Source organism: Eptesicus fuscus, chromosome 21 (genome assembly GCF_027574615.1).
Source record: "Eptesicus fuscus isolate TK198812 chromosome 21, DD_ASM_mEF_20220401, whole genome shotgun sequence".
In the NCBI taxonomy this organism is placed as follows: Eukaryota; Metazoa; Chordata; class Mammalia; order Chiroptera; family Vespertilionidae; genus Eptesicus; species Eptesicus fuscus.
This window is the reverse complement of record NC_072493.1, coordinates 13928867-13956000: the sequence shown is the minus strand read 5'-3', so window position 1 is coordinate 13956000 and position 27134 is coordinate 13928867. Positions and strand designations below refer to the sequence as shown.

At 50.5% G+C, this 27134-nt stretch overlaps 1 protein-coding gene and 1 non-coding gene across 4 annotated transcripts; both read right to left on the bottom strand.

Moving 5' to 3' along the window:
* TK2 (thymidine kinase 2) lies at positions 1-23364 on the bottom strand. Of its 3 annotated transcripts, none has more exons than XM_028143065.2 (11): positions 23212-23364; positions 22260-22291; positions 16102-16176; positions 14610-14663; positions 12003-12092; positions 9955-10028; positions 4930-5018; positions 4207-4286; positions 2920-3000; positions 2441-2506; positions 1-1804 (listed from the first exon to the last, which is right to left on the bottom strand). In XM_028143065.2, exons 1-11 carry the CDS (start codon positions 23324-23326, stop codon positions 1706-1708), a joined length of 855 nt encoding a protein of 284 aa, XP_027998866.2. In that variant the 5' UTR covers positions 23327-23364; the 3' UTR covers positions 1-1705. The 3 variants fall into 3 exon arrangements, with proteins under 3 accessions (XP_027998866.2, XP_054565978.1, XP_008138343.2); XM_054710003.1 differs by lacking the exon at positions 23212-23364 and adding an exon at positions 22830-23068; XM_008140121.3 differs by lacking the exon at positions 2441-2506.
* On the bottom strand, positions 7031-7186 carry LOC114231003 (U1 spliceosomal RNA). The gene has a single exon (XR_008555054.1). It is a non-coding gene; the product is annotated as a U1 spliceosomal RNA (small nuclear RNA).
* Positions 23365-27134: the final 3770 nt, after the last annotated feature.

Below are 27134 nucleotides of genomic sequence, written 5' to 3'. Positions count from 1 at the left end.
TCAGCTTTTAGGTGAAGGATTTATTGGCTACTGCAGAGGAGGATTTAAAAAAAAAAAATCCCATTTCCCCAGAACAGATGCTCAGACTGAGCTGTGGGGAAAACAGTGGCCCGATCACATACAAATTCTCAAAGATGGCCCCCGCATGTGAAAACAGTGGCCCGATCACATACAAATTCTCAAAGATGGCCCCCGCATGTGAAAACAGTGGCCCGATCACATACAAATTCTCAAAGATGGCCCCCGCATGTGAAGGGTCCTGGTAGCAGAGGCTCCCGCCTCCTCCAGGTTCCTAGTGGATCATCTGGGCTGCTGCCCCTCCTCCTGCCCACACAGCCCAAGAAGCAGTGCAGACAGGAAGGGCTAAAAGCCAGCGTGCTTGCCCGCTCAGCCTCCCTCTGGGACTGGACCCCGGGAACACCTGCCACCTGTTTAGTGCCGGGCGCCACACCCACAGAGGCCAGAACAAGGCCTCCCAACCTTCATTTACAACAACCACTTCTCAGGAAGGGAGGGGTCCAGGCCTGTCTCCCCCAGAGTTTACAACTGCCCCTCCTCGTGTTTGCAACCATTGCTCTTGGGGCCTCTGCTCCCCTCCACCCACCAGTGCTCCGAGAGCCTCTGCCTGCAAGCCCGGCGTCCCACCCAGACCGTCTCAGACAACGTGCTGCCTTCCTCCTGTTCCGCGTGACTCAAGAGACGGCTGTGCTTCAATGCGGTTACAGCTGAGCGGAGCTAAGATCTTTTCTGAACCAATAAAGACGTTTCATGCTTTATGGCTGAAGGCGTCCCCTTGGATCGGAGGACTTAAGGCCCCTTGCATCTCTCTCCCCCGGGAACAAACTCTCAGTCGCACATAAGGCCACTATGGGGTAAGGGAGCCTCGGAAGCCAGGGCTGGAGGCCCCGTGCTCTGCTCGGCACTGGGCAGACCAGCCAGGGGCCACAGGCCACTTCCCTGAGAGGGAACTGGCAGCGTGACCTTCATCAGCAGGAGACCAAGCACCATTCAGAGCCAACGCAGAATTCTCCCGTGGATGGAAGCCCAGGTGCCCCGGTGTAAATGCCACGGTGGCCTGTGCTGAGAAACCACTGAACGCTGGCCTTGGGCCAAGCATGTACAATTTTGTGAACGTCTAGAAATGCTGATTGTCCTGAGAGCTGCTAAAGTCATAACGAAAGGATGACATTTGCCCCATGCACTGCTGGCTCTCCCCACGCAGATGTGAGGGTCTCCAGCCGGGGCAGACGGGGCTCTCAGGACGAGGCAGCGTGGGGCAGGGCAACGTTTTTGGAATTGCCAAAAGGCTGGATGATGCCGACTCCCTGGCTGTGTCACCTTGGGGAATCCCTTAGCCTCTCTGAGCTTCAACTTCCGACCCTGGGATGTAAGACCACTCTCACCCTCCTGTGTGGCTGAGGGGTGAGACCAGGAACCCAGCATGAGGCCAGCCAGCCCTTCCTAAGCGCTTCATCAGAGGGGCCCGGCAAGGCTGCCAACATTGAAGGGCATGACAAACCCACTGGTCCCGTTCACCACTTACCCTCTAGGGCCAGGAACCCAGGAGAGAGACACCAGCAAAGGAGAAAGGCCGTTAGGAGAACAAATCCGGCCAGATTCAAAGCCCTCCCAAGAGATTTCCCACATCGCCCCTAAGGGCTAACTTGGCAGCCGCGGGCATTTTTCTGGCACGATCTTTCCTGTCCTATGGGCCATGTGTCTGATCCCCTGGAGTTAATATCCGGTCCCGGTTTTGTTCAAAGAGTTCTAACATTTTCTGCATGTCGTGGTCAGCCTCAATCACCTGGAAATTAAACACACAGTCACAGCCTGCACTCGCTTCAGCACCCTCCTCCCTTCACAGATGAAGAGAGAGAACAGGAGGCAGGAGGAGCCGGGGAGAGGCAGGTTAAAGCCAAACAGCGCCCGTTCTAGGTCAATCTAAATTCTCAGTTCTATTTTCACTTAAGAATCCACTACAGTTGTCCCTGCAGTGAGCTCATAAATGAGTTTCTTCTCATCATTTTATACCGCCTAATTTTCTACAATGAGGGGAAATTGTACTGTACTTCTTTTAAAGCCCACTATTGTAATATCTCACTTCCCAGCAACCTCCCTGCCTGGAAGAGCCAGGAGTGGAAGAGTCTGAGCAGCCCAACGAGATGGCCCCAAGGCCAGGCGCAAAGTCTGTGCACGGCCCTCCGCAGGTCCACGCTGCATACTCATTCCTAGCAGTCTTAGGTGGCCAGTGCCTGCCTGCAGAGATTCAGCAGCAGCAAATCAAAAGCAAGGGGACAGAGAAGCAAGGAATCACGGATGGGGAAGACACAGCAATCGAGTTAGAAATGGCAAGTGTCGGAAGGAGAAAGAAGGGTTGCCGTGAAAAGCAAAAACAGGAACTCCGAGATATTAGCAAGCTGGGGCAAACAGTGCTACACACCTCACACCTCCTAAAGGCATCACTGTGTGCCCGCCCAGAACAGCAGATGATGTTCCTTCGGATGCCCTGAGTCACCAAGGAAAGGTGCAGTGAGGCTCCGAGCCTGCCATCCACTGGAGAAGGGACTGTTGCATCAGAAAGACCACCATCCCAAATGGTTAAGGCCAAAACCCGGGTCTAGAGGCTTTAGCCATCTAGAACATTCCTTCGCTGATGATGCTGGATAAGTGAGATGCTACTGTGGCCACTGGTATAATGACACTGAGTCAAATCGCCTTCTCTCGGGTCTGTCCAAGTCCCTGAGACTCGTCCAGAATGGGGACTGGGAGAGTGACAGCGACCCGCCCACCCTCCCTGCTTCCTTCCTCCACATTCCCGAGCGCTGCAGGACTCGGCCCTTCCCCAGACTGCAGAGTGGCCGACATTCCCAGGTGACTCTTCCTTCTAGAAAAGTCTCCCGCCCTATCAGGAGGACTTACCAGAACAGGGGCCACTAAAGGGAAAAGGTCCCCTTTGATGAGCCATTCCTCGTAGAGGTGGTGAATAGCATCCAGGTATTCCTGCCGGGAAACACACACAGGCTGCTGAAACACAAGGCAGCGAGCACACCTCTCCCACCAGGGTCGGGCAGGTAGGGTGAAGGTCATGACCTTGGGCAGTGGCTTGGACAAAGAAGCCCATGACAACCAACCTGGCTCAGGTGGACAGTGAAAAATGCCGCTGCTCACTCCGCCGGCCAGCCCCGCCCAGGCCCCCAGTGCACGCTGCTGGGGCTTTCCACAGCCCTCCCACTGGGATTCTCTCATTTACTGCCCTTTTTTTTTTTTTTAACAGCAGAGCCACCAGTTCCTTTGGGGGAGGGGGATCCATGGCCATGCCATGACCAGGCATCCCAGCCCTGGGCAGCCTGCACCTTTCCCTCCCACCAAGAGGAATGTGACCCTCACTGGCCTGGGAGCCCCACTCCCACTGCCCTAACCTACGGATACTCTAGACCTGGGGTGGGGAGCCTGTTTTCTGCCAAGGGCCATTTGGGTATTTATAACATCATGTGGGTCATACATAATCACCAACTTAAAAGTTAGCCTGCTCTATTTGGTCAAACATTTATCAACTCCCCCCTGATGCCTTGCAGGGCACAGGATTTCTCGGGCCTTATCCCGGGCTGCACGTCCCCCGCCCCGGCCTAAACCGTGACGAGGCACTGAGGGGTTGGGGCTGGGACACTGCCCACGGGGTGTTCTGCATTGGGAACAGCACCCGGGCAGCAGTGTGGAGGCTGGATTTCAGAGGCAGATGTGGGCAGTGGGGGAGCAGGGCAAGGAGAGCAGGTACAACAATCCCACTAGAGTCCATGTGGCCTTGAGCCAGCCCAGGAGGGTGAAGCAGCAAGCACCACCAAGAAGTGTCGCCTCCGAGCCGGGCACAGCACTAAGCACTGGGGATGCAGCAGTGAGCAAGAGGGCATGTTCTAGAAGGGGTCCAGCGGGCACGGAGGCAAGCTGCCTTCAGGAGGCGGGCCCGACAATCCCGGGTGATGCCTGGGCAGGGACAGGGAGGGTGCCAACCGCTGAGTCTGGACACAGGAAGTGAAGCAGATCTGGACGTGGGGTCTCCAGCACAGAGGAAGTCAGAGTTCCCCCTCGGATACGCTCAGTTCCTGTTTCCCTCTCTGTGACAGCAGCACAGGATCTCCCGGAGGGTGGGGCCAGGCTGGGGTGCTGGTGGCTCCCCGTTCAGCTCTAACCAGGTTAAAGGGCTCTTACCAATGGGATGACCTTCTCCTCGTCCCTGCATCTCATCTTTAACCTCTGATAGCAGGTCTCAGGAGTGGTCCGGAGATAAACTGAGATGTAAAAAACACATGCGGCTCTAATGACTGTTCATGGCTTGGAAGTGAAAGCCAAGGAGAAGGGGAAGGAAGGCGTGTGGGCAAGGCCTGGAGAGAAACATCTGCCAGCATCTCTGAGCAGGAGACACAGACCAAGGTCGGCTCACAGCTCCACCACCAACCAGCCGTGTGACCTGACAGGCACCCTGACCCACATCCTGACTTCCATTCCCTTTCAATGGCATGAGCCCCACTGGGTCATTGTGAGGCTCAATAAGGCTCCAGACATAGAGCTTAGCACAGGGCCCAGCCCCCGGTGGGTCTCAGTTAATGTCTAAGTTTTGTCATCTCCTCCCTCCCTTACAAACTAAAAACAAACAAACAAACAAACAAAAAAAAAAACCCAAATCACAGGGAGTCACAGGGAGAACAGCTGAGGAACAAAGGCCAGGTGCTTCTCCAGGAGGGACCAGGAGCCCCCCAATTCCATCTGCCCTTGGGCACAAGGCTGAATTGCTGTGGGGAAAGAAGCACCACAGTAACGGCCCCGCCCCCGCCCCCGCGGCTGGCTGGTTGGAAACCTGGACAAGCTCATCCTCACTGGGCCCAGGGGAGGGAGGCCCAGGAGGGCAGTCAGGACGGGCCTGGGCTGTCTCACCTATCAAATCCACGGACACGTCGATGTTCCTCACGATCCAGTCAAACCATTCCGACAAAATCACGTAGTCCACTTCGGGCATCTTCCCGCTGCAATGAGGCGGGAGGGCTCTGCTTACCCACAGGGGAGTTTCTGGGAGGTGCCATTCCCCAAAAGTAACTGCGATGGCCTTGGTTGAAAGGGCATTGCCAAGGGCACCACAGTGACCCACATGACAATGGGCGCGTGGAGATGACCAGGACCTTCACACCTCCGGCCTCCGCCGCCTGGCGATGGGCTATGGGGTAAGGCAGCCCGAGTCGTGGCACTGCCGATGAGAAACCCATTTCGAATTCGAACTCCAAGCAGAGAAAGAGGCTCTGAAGCCTGTCCCCTGAGAACAGGGATGGCGCTTGGGTTAGGAGGTGGCACGGCAAACCAACTTCACCTCCAGAAATTCATTTTGTGGGACTAATCACAGATGTCCACGTAGCACTGTTTAAAATGATGAAAAACTAAACCTTGGGCCTGGCTGGCGTGGCTCAGTGGTTGAGCACTGACCTATGAACCAGGAGGTCATGGTTCAGTTCCCTGTCAGGGCACGTGCCCAGGTTACAGGCTCGATCCCCACTGTGGAGGCGTGTGGGAGGCAGCCAATCGATGATTCTCTCTCATCATGGATGTTTCTATCTCTACCTCCCCCTTCCTCTCTCTGAAATCAATAAAAACATTTTTTTTTTAAAAACTAACCTTGATACATCTATAGAACAGAAAACCATGCAGTAACTGAAAGATAATGCTGTAAAATAATATTCAGTGACATTCACATGCTCATAATTCAATGAAAACAGCAGGATACAAAACTGCATGATTTGAATAAAGTTTTGAAGAGAAGCAAAAACAACAAAAAACAAAACTGTACATGAACCAACCAAATTTTTTAAAGTATTTGTCCACAAAGTTTGAAAAAAGACTGAAAAGAGAAACACCAAAATGTTAAAAGTGCTTTTCTCTGACCTGTGGGATTTTGTGAGACTTTATTTTTTTCTTTATACTTTGCTGTATTTTCCAAAATGTAACAACAGATTAATTCTCAAATCAAAAGTGGGAGTCAGGGGAGACTGCCACATACTTAAAGTGTAAACTGAAAATAAAGGAAGGAAGGGAAGAAGAAGAGGGGAAGGAAGAACGAGCCGAGGTGCGGAGAGACCTGGTGTCCACCTGGCTCCTGCGGATTTCCTCGGCCGGAGGAAACAAACAGGAAAGACCGAGAATGGCTGCAGCTGGGTGACCCTCCAAGGCCCAGGGGAGGCATTCCCCCTTTTAACATCCATCTCCGATCCACTCAGAACTGGGCTTGGTGAGAGCAACAGCAAGGAGAGCGGAGGGCCCGAGCTGTGTGCAGTGGGGCACCCAAAGGCATGTCAGCCAGTGGGTGCTATTTTGCCCACTTTGTGGTTTTCCTCCTGGCAATTATGCCTGCTCCTCCCCTCCCCTTCCCCTCCCTCCCCCCACCCCCCATCTGCCTGGACAATGGCGTGCCCAGCACCCCCAACAGGCCACTGCTTTGCTTTCCATGGAACACAGATGACAGAGCCTCCACAGAAAATCCAAAGGCCCAACTCACCAACCTGAGCTGAGGGCTTTCATGAACCCGCCCCCTGATGGCAAGTGGCACAATCGAGGTCTTGGGTCCCCATAACTCTGCTGACTGTATTTGTTGGGCACAGCTTGTTGCCACCTTCGCCCTGAGGCCCAGAGAGCCCCCAGTTTACACAGCACAAGTCACCTTGCAACTTATTTTCTTCTCTTTTCACAAGACCACGTGAGGCCATTCACAGATGAGGAAAACTGAGGCTCAGAGAAGCTCAACTCTGAGCAGGGATCCAAGCCTGGCTCTCTGTTGTACCACTCGCCCTCCCTGGTCTGTCCACCGAGGGGCTGGGCTGGGTCATGTCCTCAGGTGCGAGACCCAGGCCACAAGTCCCCTTCGGAACTACAGGGGGAGGAGTCCAAGCCCCAGGGCCAGTCCGGGAGGCAGGAGGACCTGCCTGTTGTTCCAAACTCGGGGTCCTTGTGTTGTTAATCCTCACCCGGGGATATTTTCCCGTTGGTTTTTTTCCAGGGGAGAGTGCGAACGCAGTCCTCCGCCACCACAAATCATGTAGTCGAGTTTCCCGCACTTGAGAAGTCACAGGGGTCAGCACATCTGGAGTGCAATGGCTAGGCCTCGCCCTGGGAAACCACCTTCCTGATCATGGTACCTCCAGGTAAGTACCCCATTGATGTTTTACAGAGTGGAAGGGTGGGGGGAGGGGGAGAAAGAGAGAAACATCCATGTGAGAGACACACACATCTTCCTCTTCAGGATGTCACACAAGCCCCGGGCCTAATTGCACTGATATTCTGCCCACCCCTAACTGGCGGGGGCGGGGCGGGGGAGGGGGCCTCTCCCCAGGAGAATTGCTCACTTGTTTGAGCCCCAACAGGCAAGACTACCCTTCAAGAAATTCTGCTTTGGTGGAGGCAGAATTCCAATCTGTGGGCTTTTCTGGGCACCTGAGCCTACACCCGCAGGCAGCAAGGCCAGGACCCCCCGGTTCCAAGCCAAGGCTGCAAGAGCTTCTGAGAAAGAGAAGATCAACCCCAATGCCAAGGGGCAGCGGCCACTAGCTCCTGCCTTGTGAAAGGACTGTCCCCACACAAGCTCCCAGGTGGGAACCAACACATCCTCCTCCAGGTCCAGGCAGAGGATCCAGCCCAACCCAGTTCTGAGCCACACTGGGACTAGGCTCAACACGAAAGCATCTGTATTTGGGGGACAGACACCTCTCAAAACATCTTTCTCAGTCCCACATCAATCACTGTGCATGACCCACGCCTGGAGAGAAGCTAGAGGTGGGAGGAGGGTGACTTCCACTTGTCACTTTAGTCTGGCTAAAAGCACTTTTCACTTTGCCTCCAAAAAGAACACCTCTGGCTGGCCCCGTCCTGAGCTAGGAATAACTCAGACGCCTGAAACAAAGGTAACACAACAAAACCCCACAGCCAAAACCTGAGGCAACAAATGTGGAAGGAAAAGCAGGCAGCCAGGAAGCCAGGGAAGCCCTGCCCCTGAACGCCTTAGCCGCCCGGCCCAGACAACCTCACCGGCAGGGCGGGCTCCTGCTTTCAGGACCAAACCCCCAGGCAGCTCCAGGGACAAAACTCCCGGGGAAAAGGGCCAAGCGCTGGGACAAGGGTTCCTTGAAGGCCACCTGGCTGCTGGTTCCTCTGAGGCCCTGCCCCTCCAAGTGTGACCCCAACCAGCAGGATGGTGGCTCCCCGGCGTTAGACATGCCGGCTCTCGGGCCCCACCCTGGACGACGAAGCAGCGCCTGCATGTTGACCTGAGGCTCGGTGATCTGTGGGCAATGCCGACTGTAAGGCCTGGCTCCCCTGACCCAGCACTTGGGGGGCTCCAATGGGCCCAATGCTTCCGGCCTTATTAACGAGAGGAACCTAGATGTCCCTCCCCACTCCCTCATGGCTGCTGCCCCTCACAGCAGGTACATCACAGTTCCCCCAACCAATCGGGAAGGAGCACTGCTTTCCAATCCCATCTCAACTCCTGACCTGCCAAACAAGGCAGTCTGGAGGGTGCCAAGGGGAAGGACAGGTGGAGAAGACGATAATGTAGCTCCTGCCCAGGGTCCCTGCTCTGCCCCTTGACCACTTGAGTATATACCCCAATTTCCAGGCCAGACAGACAAGCTGGTCCAGCTCCCAAGTGAGTCCCTGCCTCATCCTCGGCCTCCCGAACGTGGGGACTCTGGAGCACGTGGCTAAAGGTGGGGGTACTCCAAGCCACATGCTAAGCAGGATGTTTGTTACAGATACAAACCAAAGAGCATGTTATGGGCTAGAATGCAAAATCCAATGACTTTCTAACGTAGAGGAAAGGTCACAGAAATGTCCGGTTTGTTAGCAGGCTGCTGTGGGCCACAGGGGCTGGGAGGACAAGGGGGAGTCGGTGGCCTGCGTGATCTTCCTCTGCCCTTTGAGGACTCAGGGAAAGGGCTTGAGGAGCACAACCTTCTCACATGTCCCTGAAACCACAGTGGTGGATGGCCTGGCCCGCCACGGTGCATGGTGCTCCCAGCAGCCTCTGGAGCACTTGAGCCCACACCCCGACCCACAGCCTCTGGCTTCATCAAGTGAGACCAGAACTGGTCTTGATTGAGGTTCCAACAAGGTCTTCAGGGAATCCATGCCCTCTGGGGGCCGTATGAGCTTAAAAGTATTAGATTCCAAGAACAGAAATAAGGACACTGTACATTTCTCCCATGGTTCTTTGTCCCAGGGAAATCCTAATCACAGACGCCAGGCTTCCTGGGAGGGGCAGCGGAGGAATAAATGTGTATGAAATGACCAGGGCAGGATAGCAGCCCCACAAATTAAACACCACAGCCTTTCCCTCCATTCCCCACAAATATCACGCTCACTGTGCCGGACTGATTGTTCTAGGCGCTCCAAATCTTCGCCTCCCTATGTCCTCCCACTTTGCCACATAACGCACACAGGCCCTCCCACCTCTCAGACTGGGTCAGCTGTGTGACCAGCTTTGACCAATGGGGTGTTAGAAATGTGAAGCTGAGGCCTGAAAAAGCAATCATGCATTTCAGCTGGTGCTGCTGCCTCCACCACGAGGAATGAATGCCCAGGTTCGCTTGCTGGTCCCAGAAGGAGGACAAGAAGCAAGAGAAAGAGAGATGAGTCACCTCCTCACCCTTCCCAGGGCTATCCTAGACCAGCCATTCCCCAGACATATCAGGGAGTCCAGCCAAGGTCAGCAGAGCCGCCTGGCCGACCACCCCACATGGCTGAGCAGTCAGTGTAGACAGCTGCCTGCCACTGAGGTTTTGTGGTTGTTTGTTACACAGCATTACTATGGCAACAGATAACTGATACAACACAGTAGGTACTCAACATCTGTCATTTGGGTAAACAAGTTCCAATTTCATTTTGAACAAATTAATGCAATATCAATAGTGCAAACTATGATACCTTCTATACAGGTTTTCTACAAAAATGTATCTTGCGCTGTGAATCGACCGCTCCATTAACCGTACAGGTGACGTCTAAAATAAAACAAAAAGTGATTCACTAACGCAGGCAAAGAGGAGGAGGTCAGGAAGGCTTGAAGAATGCCTGTGCTCCCCCTGACTGTGGTCTGTGCTGAATATAAGAATCAAGAAGCTCACACAGGCTCATCTGTGTTCCTCCCTCAGCCTGCACCCTCCCCAGACCCGGAAGCTCAGTGGCCGGAGCAGCAATGCTGAGGCCAGGGCTCGTCAGCAGCAGCCTCCTACACAGGAGTGGAGAGCCTCGCCGGGATTGTGGGTTTAGGGAAGTGCTAGAAAAACTGCCAAGTGCTGGCCAGCAAAGCGGTGTGAGTGCAAAGTGTGGGGATTACCACGGACCTAAACGCGGTGCCTTTGCTTAAGCAGAGGGATCTGAATGCCTAAGGCAGAGCCCAGAGAGGGGTTCGGGTGACATTATGGGGACTACGTCAGCAGTGCTTCAGGGTCTGGCTTTCTGGAGCCCCACAGGCTGCGAGACCTGCCAACTTCTCCCCTTCCCCAGAGGGCTGTGTGGAGGCCACTGCAGCCTTTGGAAATGGGGAAGGACTGTGCCCCCAGCAGGGAAGGAGGAGGCACTGACTGCCCGTCCGTGGCAGGTTGCTCACACTGTCCACAGATGACCCTTCCCTTTGTTCAGTGTCCCACAGGGAAGCAGGAAGGGCCCTTACCCTTGACACCAAGTGGGCAAACACTGCTGTCACTCAGCATGGTACTCATGCACCCACAGCACCCATGGGACCTGAACCAGCAGATCAGGGTGAGACTCAAAACCATGACCCAGGGATTTCCTAACTCCCTCCCCCTGTGCATCTATCTGTCCATCGTCTTCCCTGCTGTTTTTCCATTCTCGCCTTCCTTATCACTCTCCACTACCACCTTTTGCTAGTTCCCCACGCATCCATCTCTCTTCCTGTTCGTCTGACCCAGGCCTCCTCCATGGTGTGTCCTGTTACATTCACATATGATAGATACTTTCCAGGTTTGCAAGTGACTACCACTCAGGAAAAGTGGGGTGAGCAAAGGGAAAAGTGCCAACCGCAGATCCTCTAACTGCATCATTCAGACAGACATTTGGGGGGATAGAAATTCAAACCGTCCTGCTCATTATCTACACGGATTTGTAGAAGATCGATAGCTATAGCTGCAAGTGCCCAACCCTTGATCAAACCACCCAGCCAAGTGGCTGCATCCGTGTAACTGGCTGTAGGGATCTCCTCCTTGGAGAGCCTCCAAAGCCGGTCTTTTAGGTTGTACTTGCAGTTTTGAACCACAGGTGCCAATCAGGATCTCCTCAGCCAGCCTTGCTTCTACAGGCTCCTAACTGCCCCTATTCACATTCCCGCTGATGGAAGAGGCCCAAGAAGGCTGTTTGTGCGCCATGACTTTCCCAACACCTGATTGGCCCAGGGCTGGACACCTGACCCTAGCTGAGCCAATCAGATTTTTTTCTCTCAAGAATTTGAACCAAGAGCCAGACCTTGTGAAGTTTAGAGTGGTTCTCAAACATGCAAACAAACAAAGCGTGCATTAAAATCACCCGGATAGCTTGATAAAACACAGACTGCTGGGCCTCATCTCCAGAATTCTCATTTAGCAGGTCCAGGACGGGGCCAGAAAATGTGCCTTTCTAACAAGTCCCCCGGTGCTGCTGCTCCTGGTCCAGGGACCACACCTTGAGAGGAACTGGATTAAATGGTGGGGAGCCCAGTCATGGCTGGGTCATGAAGACTCAGGCTCACAGTGGTAGCAGAGCAACTTCTTGACTAGCTGGGGCTGCCGAGGCGGAGGGGGGCGGGGGGAAGCGTTCCTCAGAGAGCTGCAGAAAAGAGTCCTTGGCCCAAGAGAGAGAAGGCTGAGCAGCACTGAAGGCCCAGGAGTGAGGCCTCCTTATGAGGGTTCCCTTCCTGGCAATCACAGAGCCTTCATCGGAAGACAATGTTACAAAGGCTGAACCCAAGCATCTGAAAGTACCTGCGGACGAGTGTGCTGGTCCAGCATGGTGAGCTGCACGTATGTCTGCATCGTGAGGCCCCATCGATAGGCATCACGGTACATCAGACCCTGCAGAAGGGAGAACGCAGCAACTTACCTCAACGTGCTCTACCTACGGGACCCTGGTCATTTTGGTCACCAATAGCCATCTCGTAATACCTATGTGGGCTGAAGTGGGGCCAGACATAAACCCAGAGTGGACAGAGACAGACACTGGAGTACTTATAAGACAGCCCAGCAACAGCACTAACGGAGCGTATATAAAGTCCCCAGGGAACATTCATTCAGTCATTCAACAATGTTCATTGAGCCCCTGGAGTCTATTCTCTATCCAGCAGCCAAAGTGAGCTTCTTAAACCTGAATCAGTTCTTGTCAATCCCCTGTTCAGAACCTTTCAGTGACTTCCCACTGAATTCCGAATGAAATCCAAAGCCCTTACCAAGACCCACAGAGCCCAGACAATCACTTCCGTCTTCTCTCGTCTCCTACCATTCTTCCTCTGGCTCCGTGGACTTCCAAGCACACGAGCCTCCTTAGTGTCACCCAGACCGAGCACATTCCCACCGCGGGGCCTTTGCATCTGCTGTGCCCTCTGTCTGAATGCACTTCCTCCAGATATGTGCACTGCTCACTCCCCCACTTTGTTTAGGTCTCTGCTCAAATGTCACCAAGCAGAGACGCCTTCCCCAGCTCTCCTGTGTAAAATAGAAGCCCCAACCCATCTTCTGCCTGTAGATACAAAACACTTCATGTTTCATATGCCACTTACTAATAGTCTCACTCTTCCATGTTTGTTTGTGGGGTTTTTTTTCTTGGCGTTAACTAATAAATCTCCAACTCAGCATTCAGAACTGCAGGCTTCTATGAACCAGGAGGTCACCTTTTGGTTCTGGTCAGGTTGCAAGCTAGGTTGCAAGCTTGATCCCCAGTAGGGGGCATGCAAGAGGTGGCCAATCAATGATTCTCTCTCATCAATGATGTCTCTCTCTCTCTCTCCCTTCCTCCCTGAAATCAATAAAAATATATATTTTTTAAATAAAGAAAAAGAAAACTACAGGCTCCTAACTTCGGGTAAAAGAAAATCTCAGAAAGGTTGGGGGAAGCACTCTTGTCTGACGGCTGCAGAAACAAACACCTTCTGTATTAGAAAGCCAATTCAGATAGTGATGGACTGAGACTTTTCACAAAACTACCAATCTTGACCTTCCCCCTAGAGAGGAAACTTAGGCAAAAATATCTAATTCTGTTATATTTGTTATTACAAAACTGTCATTGGAAATGCTCTTTGAACCAAGGATACTCCGAGTTCTGAGACTGGGACTGTGCCCTATGAAATATCACCATAATCCCTCAAGTCTGCAACTCTAGTTGTCTTAATAATCCAGCCCTGGATCCTCCCGGTTTCCTAGAGAATGATAATGTTTCTGAGGCTTTTCTGTGATGCCCAGAGAGAAAGACTGGCATTCTGTCTTCTCCCACATGCACAGAGGTGAAAAGTCTGTTCATGTCTCTGGGATTCTTTATTCAAAGACTCTGAGAGTTTCTGACTTAAATAATATCCTTTCACCTGCTTTAGATTTCTTCATAGCTCCAACCACTACCCGCCGTATCATACATTTAACTGTCTTCTGCCTTCCCAAACCAGAATATTAGGGCCAGGAGAGCAGGCGCAGACAACAACTAGTGGTTGAATGAGTAACAGAACAAGCACCTACTAAGTGCTCAGCAGTGTGTTATGTTCTAGCAAACAACAGTGAGCCAAATTAGACATAGTCCCCGCCCCCAGTGGAACTCAAGAGTCTAAGAACCACACCAGGAGAGCACAACTGTGTTGCTAGAAATGAGGGGACTACAGAGGCTCCCTCTAGTCCAAGGTTCAAACTAGATCTATCATTTACCAGTGTGTGACCTTGGGCAATGCATTTGTTAGTTTCCTTGCCTGAACAATGAAGCTGGTCATCCCTACATCATGGGGCAGGCAGGCTCCCGGACCAGCAGCCCTTTCTTAAGCTCCCTCTTACAGGACAAGACTCCAGCCTTCACGTTCACGCAGCCAGAGCAGAGCCTTCTGAATGGGGAAGGAGAGCAAGGGGCACAAGCACACTAGAGCCCCTGCTTGCTAGGTCCACCCTTGGGAAAGCAGACAGGAAGCCTCAGGGTGAGCCTGAGGCAGCCCCGGGACATCGCCAAGTGCAAATCCAAATCAGAGGTTTACTAAGGAAACTGGTTAGAGATGATGGGTCCTGGGGAGGCTAGGCCTGAGGAGACCTGGTTTCTAATGGGTTTCTTCTAGGAGAGGGTGGGAGGAGAAGGAACAGCAGGAGGCAGATCCCCGGTAACCAAGGCTAACCACCTGAGATCGTCTGGGATCACTGACAGGAGGTCCCTGGGCTCTGCACCTGCCCAGCCCCGTCTCCAAGATCCCTGACCTCAGAACACCTACATGCAGCCCCTTTCCATTTGTCTCCTCCTCCTTCGCCTCCAACCCAGCTAAGAGCGTGGCGAATGCCTGGGCAGGGGGCAGGCTCAGGCACCGCCATTCACTCAAGAAGAAGCTGGTGGTGCACGCAGAACACCACACTCACCAGAGGATTATGGCCACGGACATTTCTCCACTTGGGCACCGGCTCCGGAAACACCTGCAGAGAAAGAAAACATCAAAGGGCTGCTGCTCGGTCTGAGCTCTGCGAAAGGAAAGCATGTCAGTGCTGCGGGAGATAAAATGAAGATCTGGGCATCCAGGTTGAGCTAAAATAGTTGAGCAACCCTCTGTGCGAGGCCATCACTCAGTCTAAACATGCCTTCCTCACGTGACTTCCAGAAATGGCTCAAGACAACACTATCCGTCCCTGCACACAAGGGTAGGCACATGGCACCTCTGGCTGCCTTGGAGCTCCCTAAGGGCAAGGGAGGTTCTCTCAATCCCTCCTCTGTGTGCTCCATCCCAGCTCTCACTGCCGGCGTGTCCGGCTGGCAGAGAGGTGAGAGAAGCTACTGCAGGCACTCCGGCTGCAAAGCGAAGCCCAACTTCCAGCTTGGGAACTCTCCCGTGACCTTGGCCACTTGCTCTGCCTCCATTTCCGCCCTCTGATCTCTGCACTGAGCACACTGATAGCTAAGAATCTTGTTTCTTCACAGGTCAACGCCCAATCACTGAGAAAAGGAAAGGAGGAAAGCAAATGATCCTAAAGTTTGAAAATTATAGGGTCTGCAGTAAAGGAAAAAAAAAAAAGCCATACACAGAATATTACACCACTAAAATCTACAAGGAAAAAGGGTCAGGTCAGGGTCTCAGTGTAGAGATTATTCTTAGTGACTGAGCTGTAAATAAACTAGAAATTGCGTTAGCTAGCTATGCATGGTAATACTCGCTGCATACTCACGTACACTGTAACATCCCAGCCATGCTCAATAGTTTGCCTTCTTTCACATGTAAACTCTTCCTAACCAGACTGTGGGGAGCTCTGTACCTGCACTGTCCAATACAGTGGCCATGAGCCAATGTAGCTATTAAAAAATTGAAATGGGTCCAGCCCGTGTGGCTCAGCAGTTGAGCGTCAACCCAGAAACCAAGAGGTCACTGGTTCAATTCCTGGTCAGGGCACATGCCCAGGTTGAGGCGAAGTCCCCAGTAGGGGGTGTGCAGGAGGCAGCCAATAGATGATGTTCCTCTCTTTATTGATGTTTCTCTTTCTATCCCCCTCCCTTCCTCTCTCTAAAAATCAATAAAAACGTATTTTAAAAAGAAAAAGCTGGAATGGGTTAGTTCAAATTGGGATATGCTAGAAATATACAATACAATCCAGACTTCAAAGACTTAGTATGAAAGACAGAATGCAAAATAGCTCATTGATGATTTTTATACTGATTACCTATTGGTGTGATAACATCTGGAATATATAATGTTAAATAAAATATTCTTTTGGGTGTGTTTTTTTTAGCAAGGCTATTAGGAATTTTACATTCTACATGTGGCTTGCATTTGTGGCTCGCATTATCTCTCTCCTGGGCAGGGCTGCTCCACACCCCCTATAAATTAACTCTGTCAAGCTTAGGAGCCTGCTGTGGAGGCCGTACCTCAATGTCTGTTGTGTTGGCGAAGAACTCCAGGCATGTCGTCTTCCCGCTGGCTATATTGCCCTCAACACAGATCTGGCAAAAGACAAATGCGTGTTAGAACCAGAAATCAAGCCCCTGGGGGAATATCGGGAAGAATTTCTACAGAGGGGCTCAGGTAAACAGCATAATTGGTTTAGTCCAAGACTTCAACGTGTACACAAAAATCCCTCCGCAGGAACCCCCAAAGCCCGCTGTTAGTAATAAACAAACTGACCCTCCCCTTTGGGGCAGGCTCCGTGCCCACCGCGGGGGCCACCAGACCACTGCCCTCCAGGACAGACCCGTCCTATGTCAACCCCTAGACCATCCACCACTTGCCCCCTGCTACCCTAGCTCAGCCCTTCCCTAGCTCAATCCCTCAGACCAGTAGATTTTAGGTCTAAATTTGCTGCCTTTTTAACTTCTGATGGCTTTGAGATTAGAAAGCACATATATGTTATCTAGAGCCTAACTTGCTGCTTTGTGTTGGAAAATGTGCTCAATCATGGTCTGGAAGGCAGACACCGCTGGGGACTTTGGGTCCGGCAGATCACAAGAGGAAATGGGCAGTCCTGCCTACGAAAGAAGACACACTGGCCCCTGACAACATCCCCGGGGCACAGTCAGTAAAGGACCCATCCTGCTGCACAATGACCTTTACACTCGGGCTGGAGGCATCCAGAGAAATGTGGGCCACATCAGTGACTTGCCCAAGGTCCCAGGCCTAGCAGGGGAAAGAGCTGGAACTCACACCCAGGCCTGGCGGACCCCTTCTCATGACCCCAGTGGAGTCTCAGTCACACCCTACAGAAAACATGGGGCATAACTTGCCCCACCTCCTGTAAACGCTGTCAGTCAGCAAAGGTTTCCTCCTGCCTTGATCCTAAAATGTATCCAAGAGAGCTGGGTAATCACACTTCCCACAGATGCCAGGCCACCCTCCCATCCCAGCTCCCTGCCAGCTCACTCCTTGGGAAAGCGAAACTATAAAATAAATGAACCCAAGGGAGTGTGCAAAAGACAGATCCCATTAGGGCATAGTGGACTTGATTTTTATTGTGCTTTTTCTTTTGTTTGTTAATCCTTACCCGAGGATATTTTTTCCATGGATTTTTAGAGAGTGGAAGGGAGAGAAAAACATCAATGTGAGAGAAACACGTCATTTAGCTACCTTCTGCATGCACCCCAAAAGGGGCCAGGGGTTGAACCTGCAACCCAGGTATAGGCCACTGACTAGGAATCCAACCCACAGTCCTCTGGTGCACAGGCTGGCGCTCTAACCACTGAGAAACACCAGCCAGGGCTCATAGATTTTTCAAAGAAACAACTTTTCTTCTTCCGAAATATTTAAAAGAGCTCAACCAAACATCATTCTATACAGACATTATTTCTTTCTACAAAGAACATGTTGTTCAGATGAAATCTTCTTCTAAAAATACTTGTTCTGGAGAGAAACAAAGATGGCGGCATAGGTAAACACCTGAAATTGCTGCCTCGCACAACCACTTCAAAACTACAACTAAAAGACAAAACGGACATCATCCAGAACCACAGGAAGGCTGGCTGAGTGGAAATTCTACAACTAGAAGGAAAGAGAAAAGCATACTGAGACTCAGAGGAGGTGCGGAAGTAAAGGCAGAGGTACGGAGGCGCGTGCACAGAAAGGGCTGGCAACTGAGTACGCAGTTGTCTTTTTCAATTGGGAGGGAGACACAAGCTCCTGACTGCTCTGAACTCCAGTTCCGGGCGAGACTCTGGGGACCCAGACTCATACGGGGAGAAACTGGACTGTCTGGCATCAGGTGGAACTCGAGGGCGGCTTTCTCTCAGAGGTGCTTGCAGCGATTACCAAGGAACACTGAGACCCGGGGGCCTCTTAGGGCAGGGCTGAGGATCAGCCATTGCTGTTTGCTCTGCCCTGAGACCACGCCCCACACAAGCTGTGTGCAGAGGCTTTTGCATATGAAAGGCTTGGCCCTTTGCAATCTAAAATTACCTAACAAACTGCAGCTGAGTCAGAGAGACCCAGAACATCCAAAAGAAGACCCAAGGCCTCACAGCAGCTTGCAATGCTTCACAGCTGGGCCTCATCTGGGCACCTCCAAACCCCAAACAAAGAAGAGGAATCTGCAGATCTCTCTGTAGCTCCTGCTGGGTGGCCTCAGGCAGAGGCTAAATTAGCACCTCCTTAGAGATCCAAGAGCCAGTGTACCCAGTGGTCAGAGTGGGACCATCCAGATTACAACTCCTCAGATCCATAAGGGATACACTCAGGGGGCAGACTCAGGGAGCACCAAAGCCCCACTGAAGCAAGTCTTGCCCCATAAGGGTGACTCCAGCACAGAAGTTCTCCCATCGTAGACACAGCTGATTCTCACAGCCAATTGGCCTGGAGGTCAATTTCTCCCAGTGATACCAACAACAATCAAGGCTTAACTACAACAAGACTGTTCACACAGCCCACAAAGTGGTGCACCCAGAGAGTCCACCTCAGGTAACTGGGGAGGCTGAGCCACTGGGCCCTAAAGGACACCTAGCACACAAAGCCACTCTATCAACACAGGGAAGCAGCCAAAATGCGGAGACAAAGAAACAGGTCACAAATGAAAGAAATGGAGGAAAGCAAACTACTGGATACAGAGTTCAAATCCACAGTTATAAGGTTACTCAAGAATCTTCTAGAAACCGCTGATAAATTTAGCGAGACCCTCAAGGATATGAAAAAGGACCAATTAGAAATTAAGCATACACTGACTGAAATAAAGAATAATATACAGAGATCCAACAGCAGACTAGAGGATCCCAAGAATCAAGTCAAAGATTTGAAATACAAAGAAGCAAAAAATACCCAACCGGAAAAGCAAAAAGAAAAAAGAACCCAAAAATATGAAGATAGTGTAAGAAGCCTCTGGGACAACTTCAAGCGTACCAACATCAGAATTATGGGGGTGCCAGAAGAAGAGAGAGAGCAAGATACTGAAAACCATTTGAAGAAATAATGACAGAAAACTTCCCCCACCTGGTGAAAGAAATAGACTTACAAGTCCAGGAAGCGCACAGAACCCCAAACAAAAGGAATCCAAAGAGGACCACACCAAGACACATCATAATTAAAATGCCAAGAGCAAAAGACAAAGAGAGAATATTAAAAGCAGCAAGAGAAAAACAGTTAATTACCTACAAGGGAGCACCCATATGATTGTCAGCTTATTTCTCAACAGAAACTATGCAGGCGAGACGGGAGTGGCAAGAAATATTCAAAGTGATGAACAGCAAGAACCTACAACCAAGATTACTCTACCCAGCAAAGCTATCATTCAGAATTGAAGGTCAGATAAAGAGCTTCACAGATAAGAAAAAGCTAAAGGAGTTCATCACCACCAAACCAGTATTATATGAAATGCTGAAAGGTATTCTTTAAGAAGAGGAAGAAGAAGAAAAAGGTAAAGATAAAAATTATGAACAACAAATACATATCTATCAAGAAGTGAATCTAAAAATCAAGAGAATAAAAAAAAATTAAAAATATATAATAAAAAAATAATAAAAATCAAGAGAATACAAAATCTGATGAACAGAATAAACTGGTGAATATAATAGAATCAGGGGCATAGAAAGGGAGTGGACTGAAAATTCTCGGGGGGAAAGGGATGTGGGGGTTGCGAGAAGAGACTGGACAAAAATCGTACACCTATGGATGAGGACAGTGGGGGGGGTGGTAAGGGCAGAGGGTGGGGTGGGAACTGGGTGGAGGGGAGCTATGGGGGTGAAAAAAGAGGAACAACTGTAATAATCTGAACAATAAAGATTTATTTAAAAAATAAAAAGTCAAGAAATGCAAAAAAAATAAAAATACTTGTTCTAACTCCCACCATGAAATCCTAAAAGTTGGTAAATCTAAGGCCTTTGATTAATAACAGAGCATGCAAGGCATGAAGAATCCCACAAAGTTCTCCTGTCACTGAGGAAAGAAAGAGGAACCAAGCAAAGGAAGTCTTTAATTTTTCTTAAAAGTCATATCTAAAAATACTATAAAAGAAGAGCATGCCCACTGAAGAAAATAGAAAAACTTCATAAAGGAGAAAATACCGTCTATACTCAACTACTGAGAGATGAACATCATTACATTTCAGCATGCTTCAGGCCTGGATTATTTTCTACACACGTTTCTCATCTTTGAGAGTCTTTCAACTGTTCACTGAGGGCCTAGTATGTGCCAAGCACTGTGGACTCAGGAGCCAGTCCCAGCACCCACACAGCACACAGTGAGTGTGAAGATGGAAGGAAAGTCACAGGAGATTAAAAGAGATTACAAGAACAGATGTTTGCCATGCTGGGGGAGGATGTGGCCAGCCTGGCCCGCCTCTCTTTCAGGTGCCAAAGTTTACATCTTCCTTGTCAAATTTCAACTTCCTGTGGTTACAATTAACACTGTGATGCACACCTAGCCTAATTTTTAAATAACAACATTTAATCTTTCCTGAAGAGAAGTTAAGCATTCTTGCAGTATGAAATACTGAGAACCAAAAGGAGAAAATAAAAATCACTCATGCTTCCAGAGATAACAGCCATTCCGATGTTTAATCAGAACCACGCTTTCCAGAGGCAAAGAGGCTCGGGCTTCCAAGCCCCCACCGGAACCAAAAAGACCCTGAGAAATAGGCAGTAAAAAGGAAACTTGCCCAAATGTCCAACAACTAGTAAATAAAGTGTGGTACATCCACACCATCGGATACTATTTGGCAACAAAAAGGAATGAAGTACTGATACATGCTACAACGTGGATGTGCCTCAAAACAAGCTAAGTGAAAGAAGGTAGACCCACAAGACTGAATGCTTTATGATTCCCTTTTATCAGAAACTAGTGAACCGGTGCACAGATTCAGGCACACTGAAAGGTAATTAATTAGAAGGTGGCCGGCTGGGCAGGACTGGGCAAGACGGGCTGGACATGCCCTGGCGCTAACCTCCCTCGGTTCCCTCCCCAGCATCTGCAAAGTGAGATCCCTCAGCCTGGCCTGCCGGGATCAGCCCGAAACCGGCTCTCCGACATTCCCCGAGGTGTCCCAGAGTGCAAGAGGGCACTCTGCATAGTTGCTGTCGTACAGGGTGTGGAACGCAAATGCAAGTGTGCAGTAAACCAGATTTGGGGCCGACAGTGCCCCAGCAACAACATAACCCACAGCCAAAGGTGGAATCATGTGGCCCTGCAAGGAATCCGGCTCCCTCCTCTCTGGTTTTGGGGTGCATCACCGGAGAAATGCCGCTGCCAAGTCACTGCAGCTCGGCAGCTCCTGCGTTGAGCACCTGCCCCCTGGTGGTCAGTGCGCATCATAGTGACCGGTTGGACGGTGGGATACTCGGCATATTAGCCTTTTATATATAGAGATGTTCAGAAACGCAAATCCATAGAGGAAGTAGATTAATGGTAGCCTGAGGCTGGGGGAGTGACTGCGAATGGGCAGGAAGTTTCTTTTCCTAGTGATAGAAATATTCTAAAATTAGACTGTGGTAATGTTGCACAACTAAATAGTAATGTTGTACATTTACTAAAATTCACTGAATTGTACACTTAAAATGGGTGAATTTGGGGGTATGTAAATTAAACTCACTAAAGCTGTGTTGCTGTGGGTTGTGTGTTTTTTTTTTCTTTTTTAAGGAACCCTGTTTAATTTAACAAATAACTAAGGGAAGACTCCTTACCCTCCCCAAATTCTCTCTCCCTCATTCAAACCCACTGTTAACACTCCCCAATTCTGCCTTAACCAGACTGACAATTCTGCAATAGTTTGTAATACTTCTTTCTGGGGTTTTTTTTCCAATGGAAAGTTTATATATTATTTCATTTGATTCCTACATCATAGATTTTTATCCTTGGTGTTTTTTCTTTTCATCTCTTGCATAATGAGTACCTTTCCAGGTCATTAAATATTTTTCAAAAACAGGATTCTGAATGGGTGAGTAACATTTCATCATATAAGCTGGGGAGGGAGTCTGAGACCCAGGGATGGAGCCAGACCTCCCTCCTATCCCTGGAGATCCTCTGGCATTTGTTTTTTACTGTGTGCATATCCCTTCACGCCCCTCCTCAACATAAATTATGTATATGGAGAGTGCACATAAAAAGAGGGACTTACCACTGACTTTTTCTCTTTCTCATTTTCTTTATCTACAAAGGAAAGGAAATCCGTATTTATGCTCAGTTTTCAATGATTCACTCTTCTTTGTCCTAGTTTGCTAAACCACCACAAAAACAGAACTTTTTACGCTTGCTCCCTGACCTAAAAATGTCTTCCAATGACACCTGGGGCCTCCGTGGCCGGATGGAGGCAGACCCACGGCACCTGTCTACCTGTGTGCCCCTGTGCCCCTGCCACCCGGGGCCTGTTGGCACGCCTGCGCCCCAACCGTGTCAGCGTTTTCACTGAGTTTTAACATCTGGCTTTCCATTTTCCACACATTTAATATCGCTGATCCTCACAGTTGGTGTCCAGTAAATGAAAACACAGAGTGGGCCCCGCTCGCACGCACAGGTAAGACTTGGCCGTGGCCATAGGTTTCCTGCCCAGGACTCGGGTTTCTCTTCTAGGCCCGGGGCTGGCATCGCGGCCCACCCCACCCCCCCCCACCCCCCCGTCACGGGTGGTTCGGAGGCGCCACCCAACAGCCCGAGGCCCAGGGAGGGCGAGGAACTGGCCGTTAGGAACCTGGCCGTGTGGGGGGCTGGCTGCCTGTCCGCAGCTCCCAGCCTCCGCCTCCCCGCCCCACGGCCCACGGAATCGGCCCAGGAGGTGGGCAGGGGACAGGAGCAGCCTCCGCCATGGGGAGTGGGTTTCTCTCTGCTCTTTAGGGGGCTCCCCAACTCCGAACAAGAGACCGGCCCCGCGCCCCACGGTCGCATCCGCTCGCAGCCGGCTGGCGTCTGGGGCGTGTGCCAGGGGCTGCCCCGCCCCTTCCCGCAGGCGCCGGGCGTTGAACCCCCGCACCTCCAACTGGGAGTTTGGGGTTCAGTTAGGTCCCGCGAGCCGAGGGAGGGGAGTGGGGCGGGCTCCGCTGAACGCTAAGGCGTGGTACCCCGAGACGCGTTACCCCGAGGCCAGGCCCGGCGCTGTGCCCCCCGCAGCCCCGGGCTCCAGGCGGGGTTCCCGGGCCCCTCCCGGCGCAGCGCCCAGCGGGCCCAGCTCCGCAGCGGCCGCAGGAGCATGGCCCGGCGGGCGGGTCCGGAGGCCCGCGCTTCCTTCCGGTGCGGAGTCAGCGGCCTCGCGCAGCCTCCATCCCGCGCCGGCTCGGCGGGGCGCCAGCTGGGGCCCGGCCCTTAAAGAGACCCCGTCCCATTTCCCCATCCCCGACAGCGAAAGTAATTCAAGGCGAGGAGCTCGTTGTTTGCAGACAGAAAATCTTCGCGCTAAGTGGACGCTGGCAGAATGAACCCATGGCTCGGCACGCCTGGAGGAGGGGTGGCCGATAATACCAGCGGCTGACTGGTTAACAATTACCGGAGATCGCTTTACCGAGCGCCTGTTCTAGGCAGGCACGCGGCACACACTCGCCGTGTCAGTTATTCTTCCCACGAATCCTGCAAATGGCTGTTGTCACTCCCATTTTCCTAGCTGAGCTGATCCTCAGAAACTTAGGCAACTTGTTTAAATGATCATAAGCATTCATCACGGAGTGGAGGTGGAATGCAAGCCCGTCTATGCTGCATCACAGCCTGCACTCTCTCCTCTGAACTCTGGACATATCCAGAGTCTGGATTGTAAATGCACTAGATCCCTCAGGAAGGTGTAAACAAACAAAAAAAAACCACAAGACAACAACAAAGAGTCCTAAAATTTGTATGGAACTGCAAAAAACTCAGAATAGCCAAAGCAATCTAAAGAAATAACAAAAGTCTCCTATTTCAAACTATACTACAAAGCAATGTGGTGCTGGCATGAAAACAGACACATAGATCAATGGAAAAGAATAGAGAGCCCAGAAATAAACCCACGCATATGTGGTCAATTAATCTATGACAAAGGGGGCAAGAATATAAAATAGGGAAAGACAGTCTCTTCAATACCAGGGAAATGCACATCAAAACCACAATGAGATACCACCTCACACCTGTCAGAATGGACTATTGTCAAAAACACAACAAATAACAAGTGTTGGTGAGGATGTGGAGAAAAGGAAACCCTTGTATATTACTGGTGGGAATCTAAAACGGTGCAGCCATTATGGAAAACAGTAAGGAGGTTCCTCAAAAAAAAAAAATATAATATATATATATATATAACTACCATATCATCCAGCAATTCACTTCTGGATATTTACATGAAGAAAACAAAAACACTAATTCAAGAAGATATATGACTCCTATGTTCATTGCAGCATTATTTACAATAGCCAAGATATGGAAGCAACCGGTCTATTGATAAATGAATGGATAAAGATTTTTATACACACACACATACACACAACTGAATATTACTCAGCCATAAAATAAGAATGAAATCTTGCCATTTGTATGAACATGGATGGACCTAGAGGATATTATGCTAAGTGAAGTAAGTTGGACACAGACAAATATATGAGTTCACTTATAGGTGGAATATAAAATAAGTGAACAAACAAAACAGAAACAGACTGGTAGTTATCAGAGTGGGAAGGAGTTGAAGGGCAGATGAAATGGGTAAAGGGGATTAAGAGGTACAAACTCCTAATTATAAAATAAACAAGTCATGGGTATGTAATGTACAGCATTGGGAACGCAGTCAATAATATGGTAACTAGAATTATCATGGGGATTATTTCATAATATATTTAAATGTAAAGTCCTTATTATGTACACCTGAAATGAATAGGATATTATCCCATATAATAAAAGGCTAATATGCAAATTGTCCCCTGGACCTGGAGTTTGACCAGGGGGCAGGGCAAGCCAACAACCACCGGCAGCCCCTTCCCCCCCCCAACCCCACCCCAATCACCTCCCCCATCAGGGGCGGGGCCATCTCGTCAACCACCAGTGGCCCCTCCTCCAGGCCAGCCCAGCCAGATCTGCTGATCAGGGTGAGCCTGCCGGACCCCACCCATGCACAAATTCGTGCACCGGGCCTCTAGTATGTCAACAAAACAAGAGCAAGACAACAGGCCCAAAATGGAGTCTCTTATGCTAAGCCCACATCTCCAAACCAAGATTTAACTTAATTATAGTTCCAGCTCTCCCAGAAATGGAATCTGCCAGGTAAGACCCCTGCTAACCCCTAAAAGAAAGTAGCCTACAATAACCAGCCACCTTTTTTGCCTGGTATAACATCCTCGTTCCTGCTCCTTTCTGCCTATAAAAGTCTTCCATTTTGAACAGCTTTTCAGAGATCCTATCTGCTACACTGGATGCTGCCTGATTCAAACCGATTTTTGCTCAAATAAACTCTTAAACTTTTAAATACGCCTCAGTTTATCTTTTAACAAAGGCACAAGCAACATTGGGCAGACAACTAAGGGGTGGGGAGGAAGCCTGTAAAACCCAGCCATAGTCAGGTAGCAAAAAATCAGCCCAGCCCTGACTGGTTTGGCTCAGTGGATAGAGCGTCAGCCTGCGGACTGAAGGTCCCAGGTTCGATTCCGGTCAAGGGCATGTACCTTGGTTGTGGGCCCATCCCCAGTAGGGGGTGTGCAAGAGGCAGCTGATCGATGTTTCTTCTCTCTCATCGATGTTTCTAACTCTCTATCCCTCTCCCCTCCTCTCTGTAAAAAAATAAAAATAAAAATCAGCCCAGGTGTGAGGTAGATGAAGCCCAGGCCCTGCAGCCTAGGCTGTTTGGGTAAGGAGCAGTGACTGAGCGTGCCCACTCCAGTGCTTGGGTGGAGGGGTGTCCCACCTCTCCCAGGAGTGCAAGCTGCTGGAAGTCACCTGGTGGACAGAGAAAAGGAAGTCATCTGTGAGAGGGTTCACTCAGCCTCTCCCTCTGTTACCAGAAAGCCTCAAGCCCACATTGTGCTTCCTGTAGTATATGCCACAGACCTCGCACAGGGAAAACCTGTGTCCTCCATAAACAAACTCCAAGGTAAAGTTCAAAATATGTTGTGATTTGACATGAGGCTGTTGTCATTACATGCTGATCGGATCTGACTGGATGAAACGGACTAAAGCCGAGATGGGCAGGATCCAAAGAGGTCTGAATGGATGGGGGTGATGGCCAAGTTATCCAGGACAGAATTTACATCACATCAAAGGAGCCACACATTCTTCACATCCCTAAAAAGAAAGGCTCTGCGATGGTGGAGCTATGGCTTCATAGGAGGGTTAGTGAAAAACAAATCGAGCCCTAACCGGTTTGGCTCAGTGGATAGAGCGTCGGCCTGCGGACTCAAGGGTCCCAGGTTCAATTCTGGTTAAGGGCATGTACCTTGGTTGCGGGCACATCCCCAGTAGGGAGTGTGCAGGAGGCAGCTGATCGATGTTTCTAACTCTCTATCCCTCTCCCTTCCTCTCTGTAAAAAATCAATAAAATATATAAAAACAAACAAAAACAAATTGAACTGAGTATCTGAAGGGCTTCAGGCTGGTTTGTGGCAAAACACGCAACAGTGTGTGAGAGGCCAAAATAAAAATATACAGAGCAAACAAGCTCACAAACCAGATAGTGATTCCCTGGGGGCAAGGACAGGGTAGGAGGCCCGGACCATTGGTTCAGACAACACAAATTCAGTGTCTACCATATGCCAGATCCTGGGGATCCTGCAGGGAGAGAAGCAGACTGGCAGGTCCCTGCTTTTGTGCAATTTATATTATTAAGCCCAGAACCTAACCGGGGCCCTCCTGGGTCATAGGTCTATGCTCAACCACTGAGCCACACCGGCCAGGGAGGATCCCCAGTGTGGTGCATGCAGCAGGCAGCCGATTAATGACTCCCTCTCACCACTGATGTTTCTGTCTCTCTCCCTTCCTCTCTGAAATCAATAAAAACATTTTTAAAGATATCTGCAATATCAGCTGAAACCGGTTTGGCTCAGTGGATAGAGCG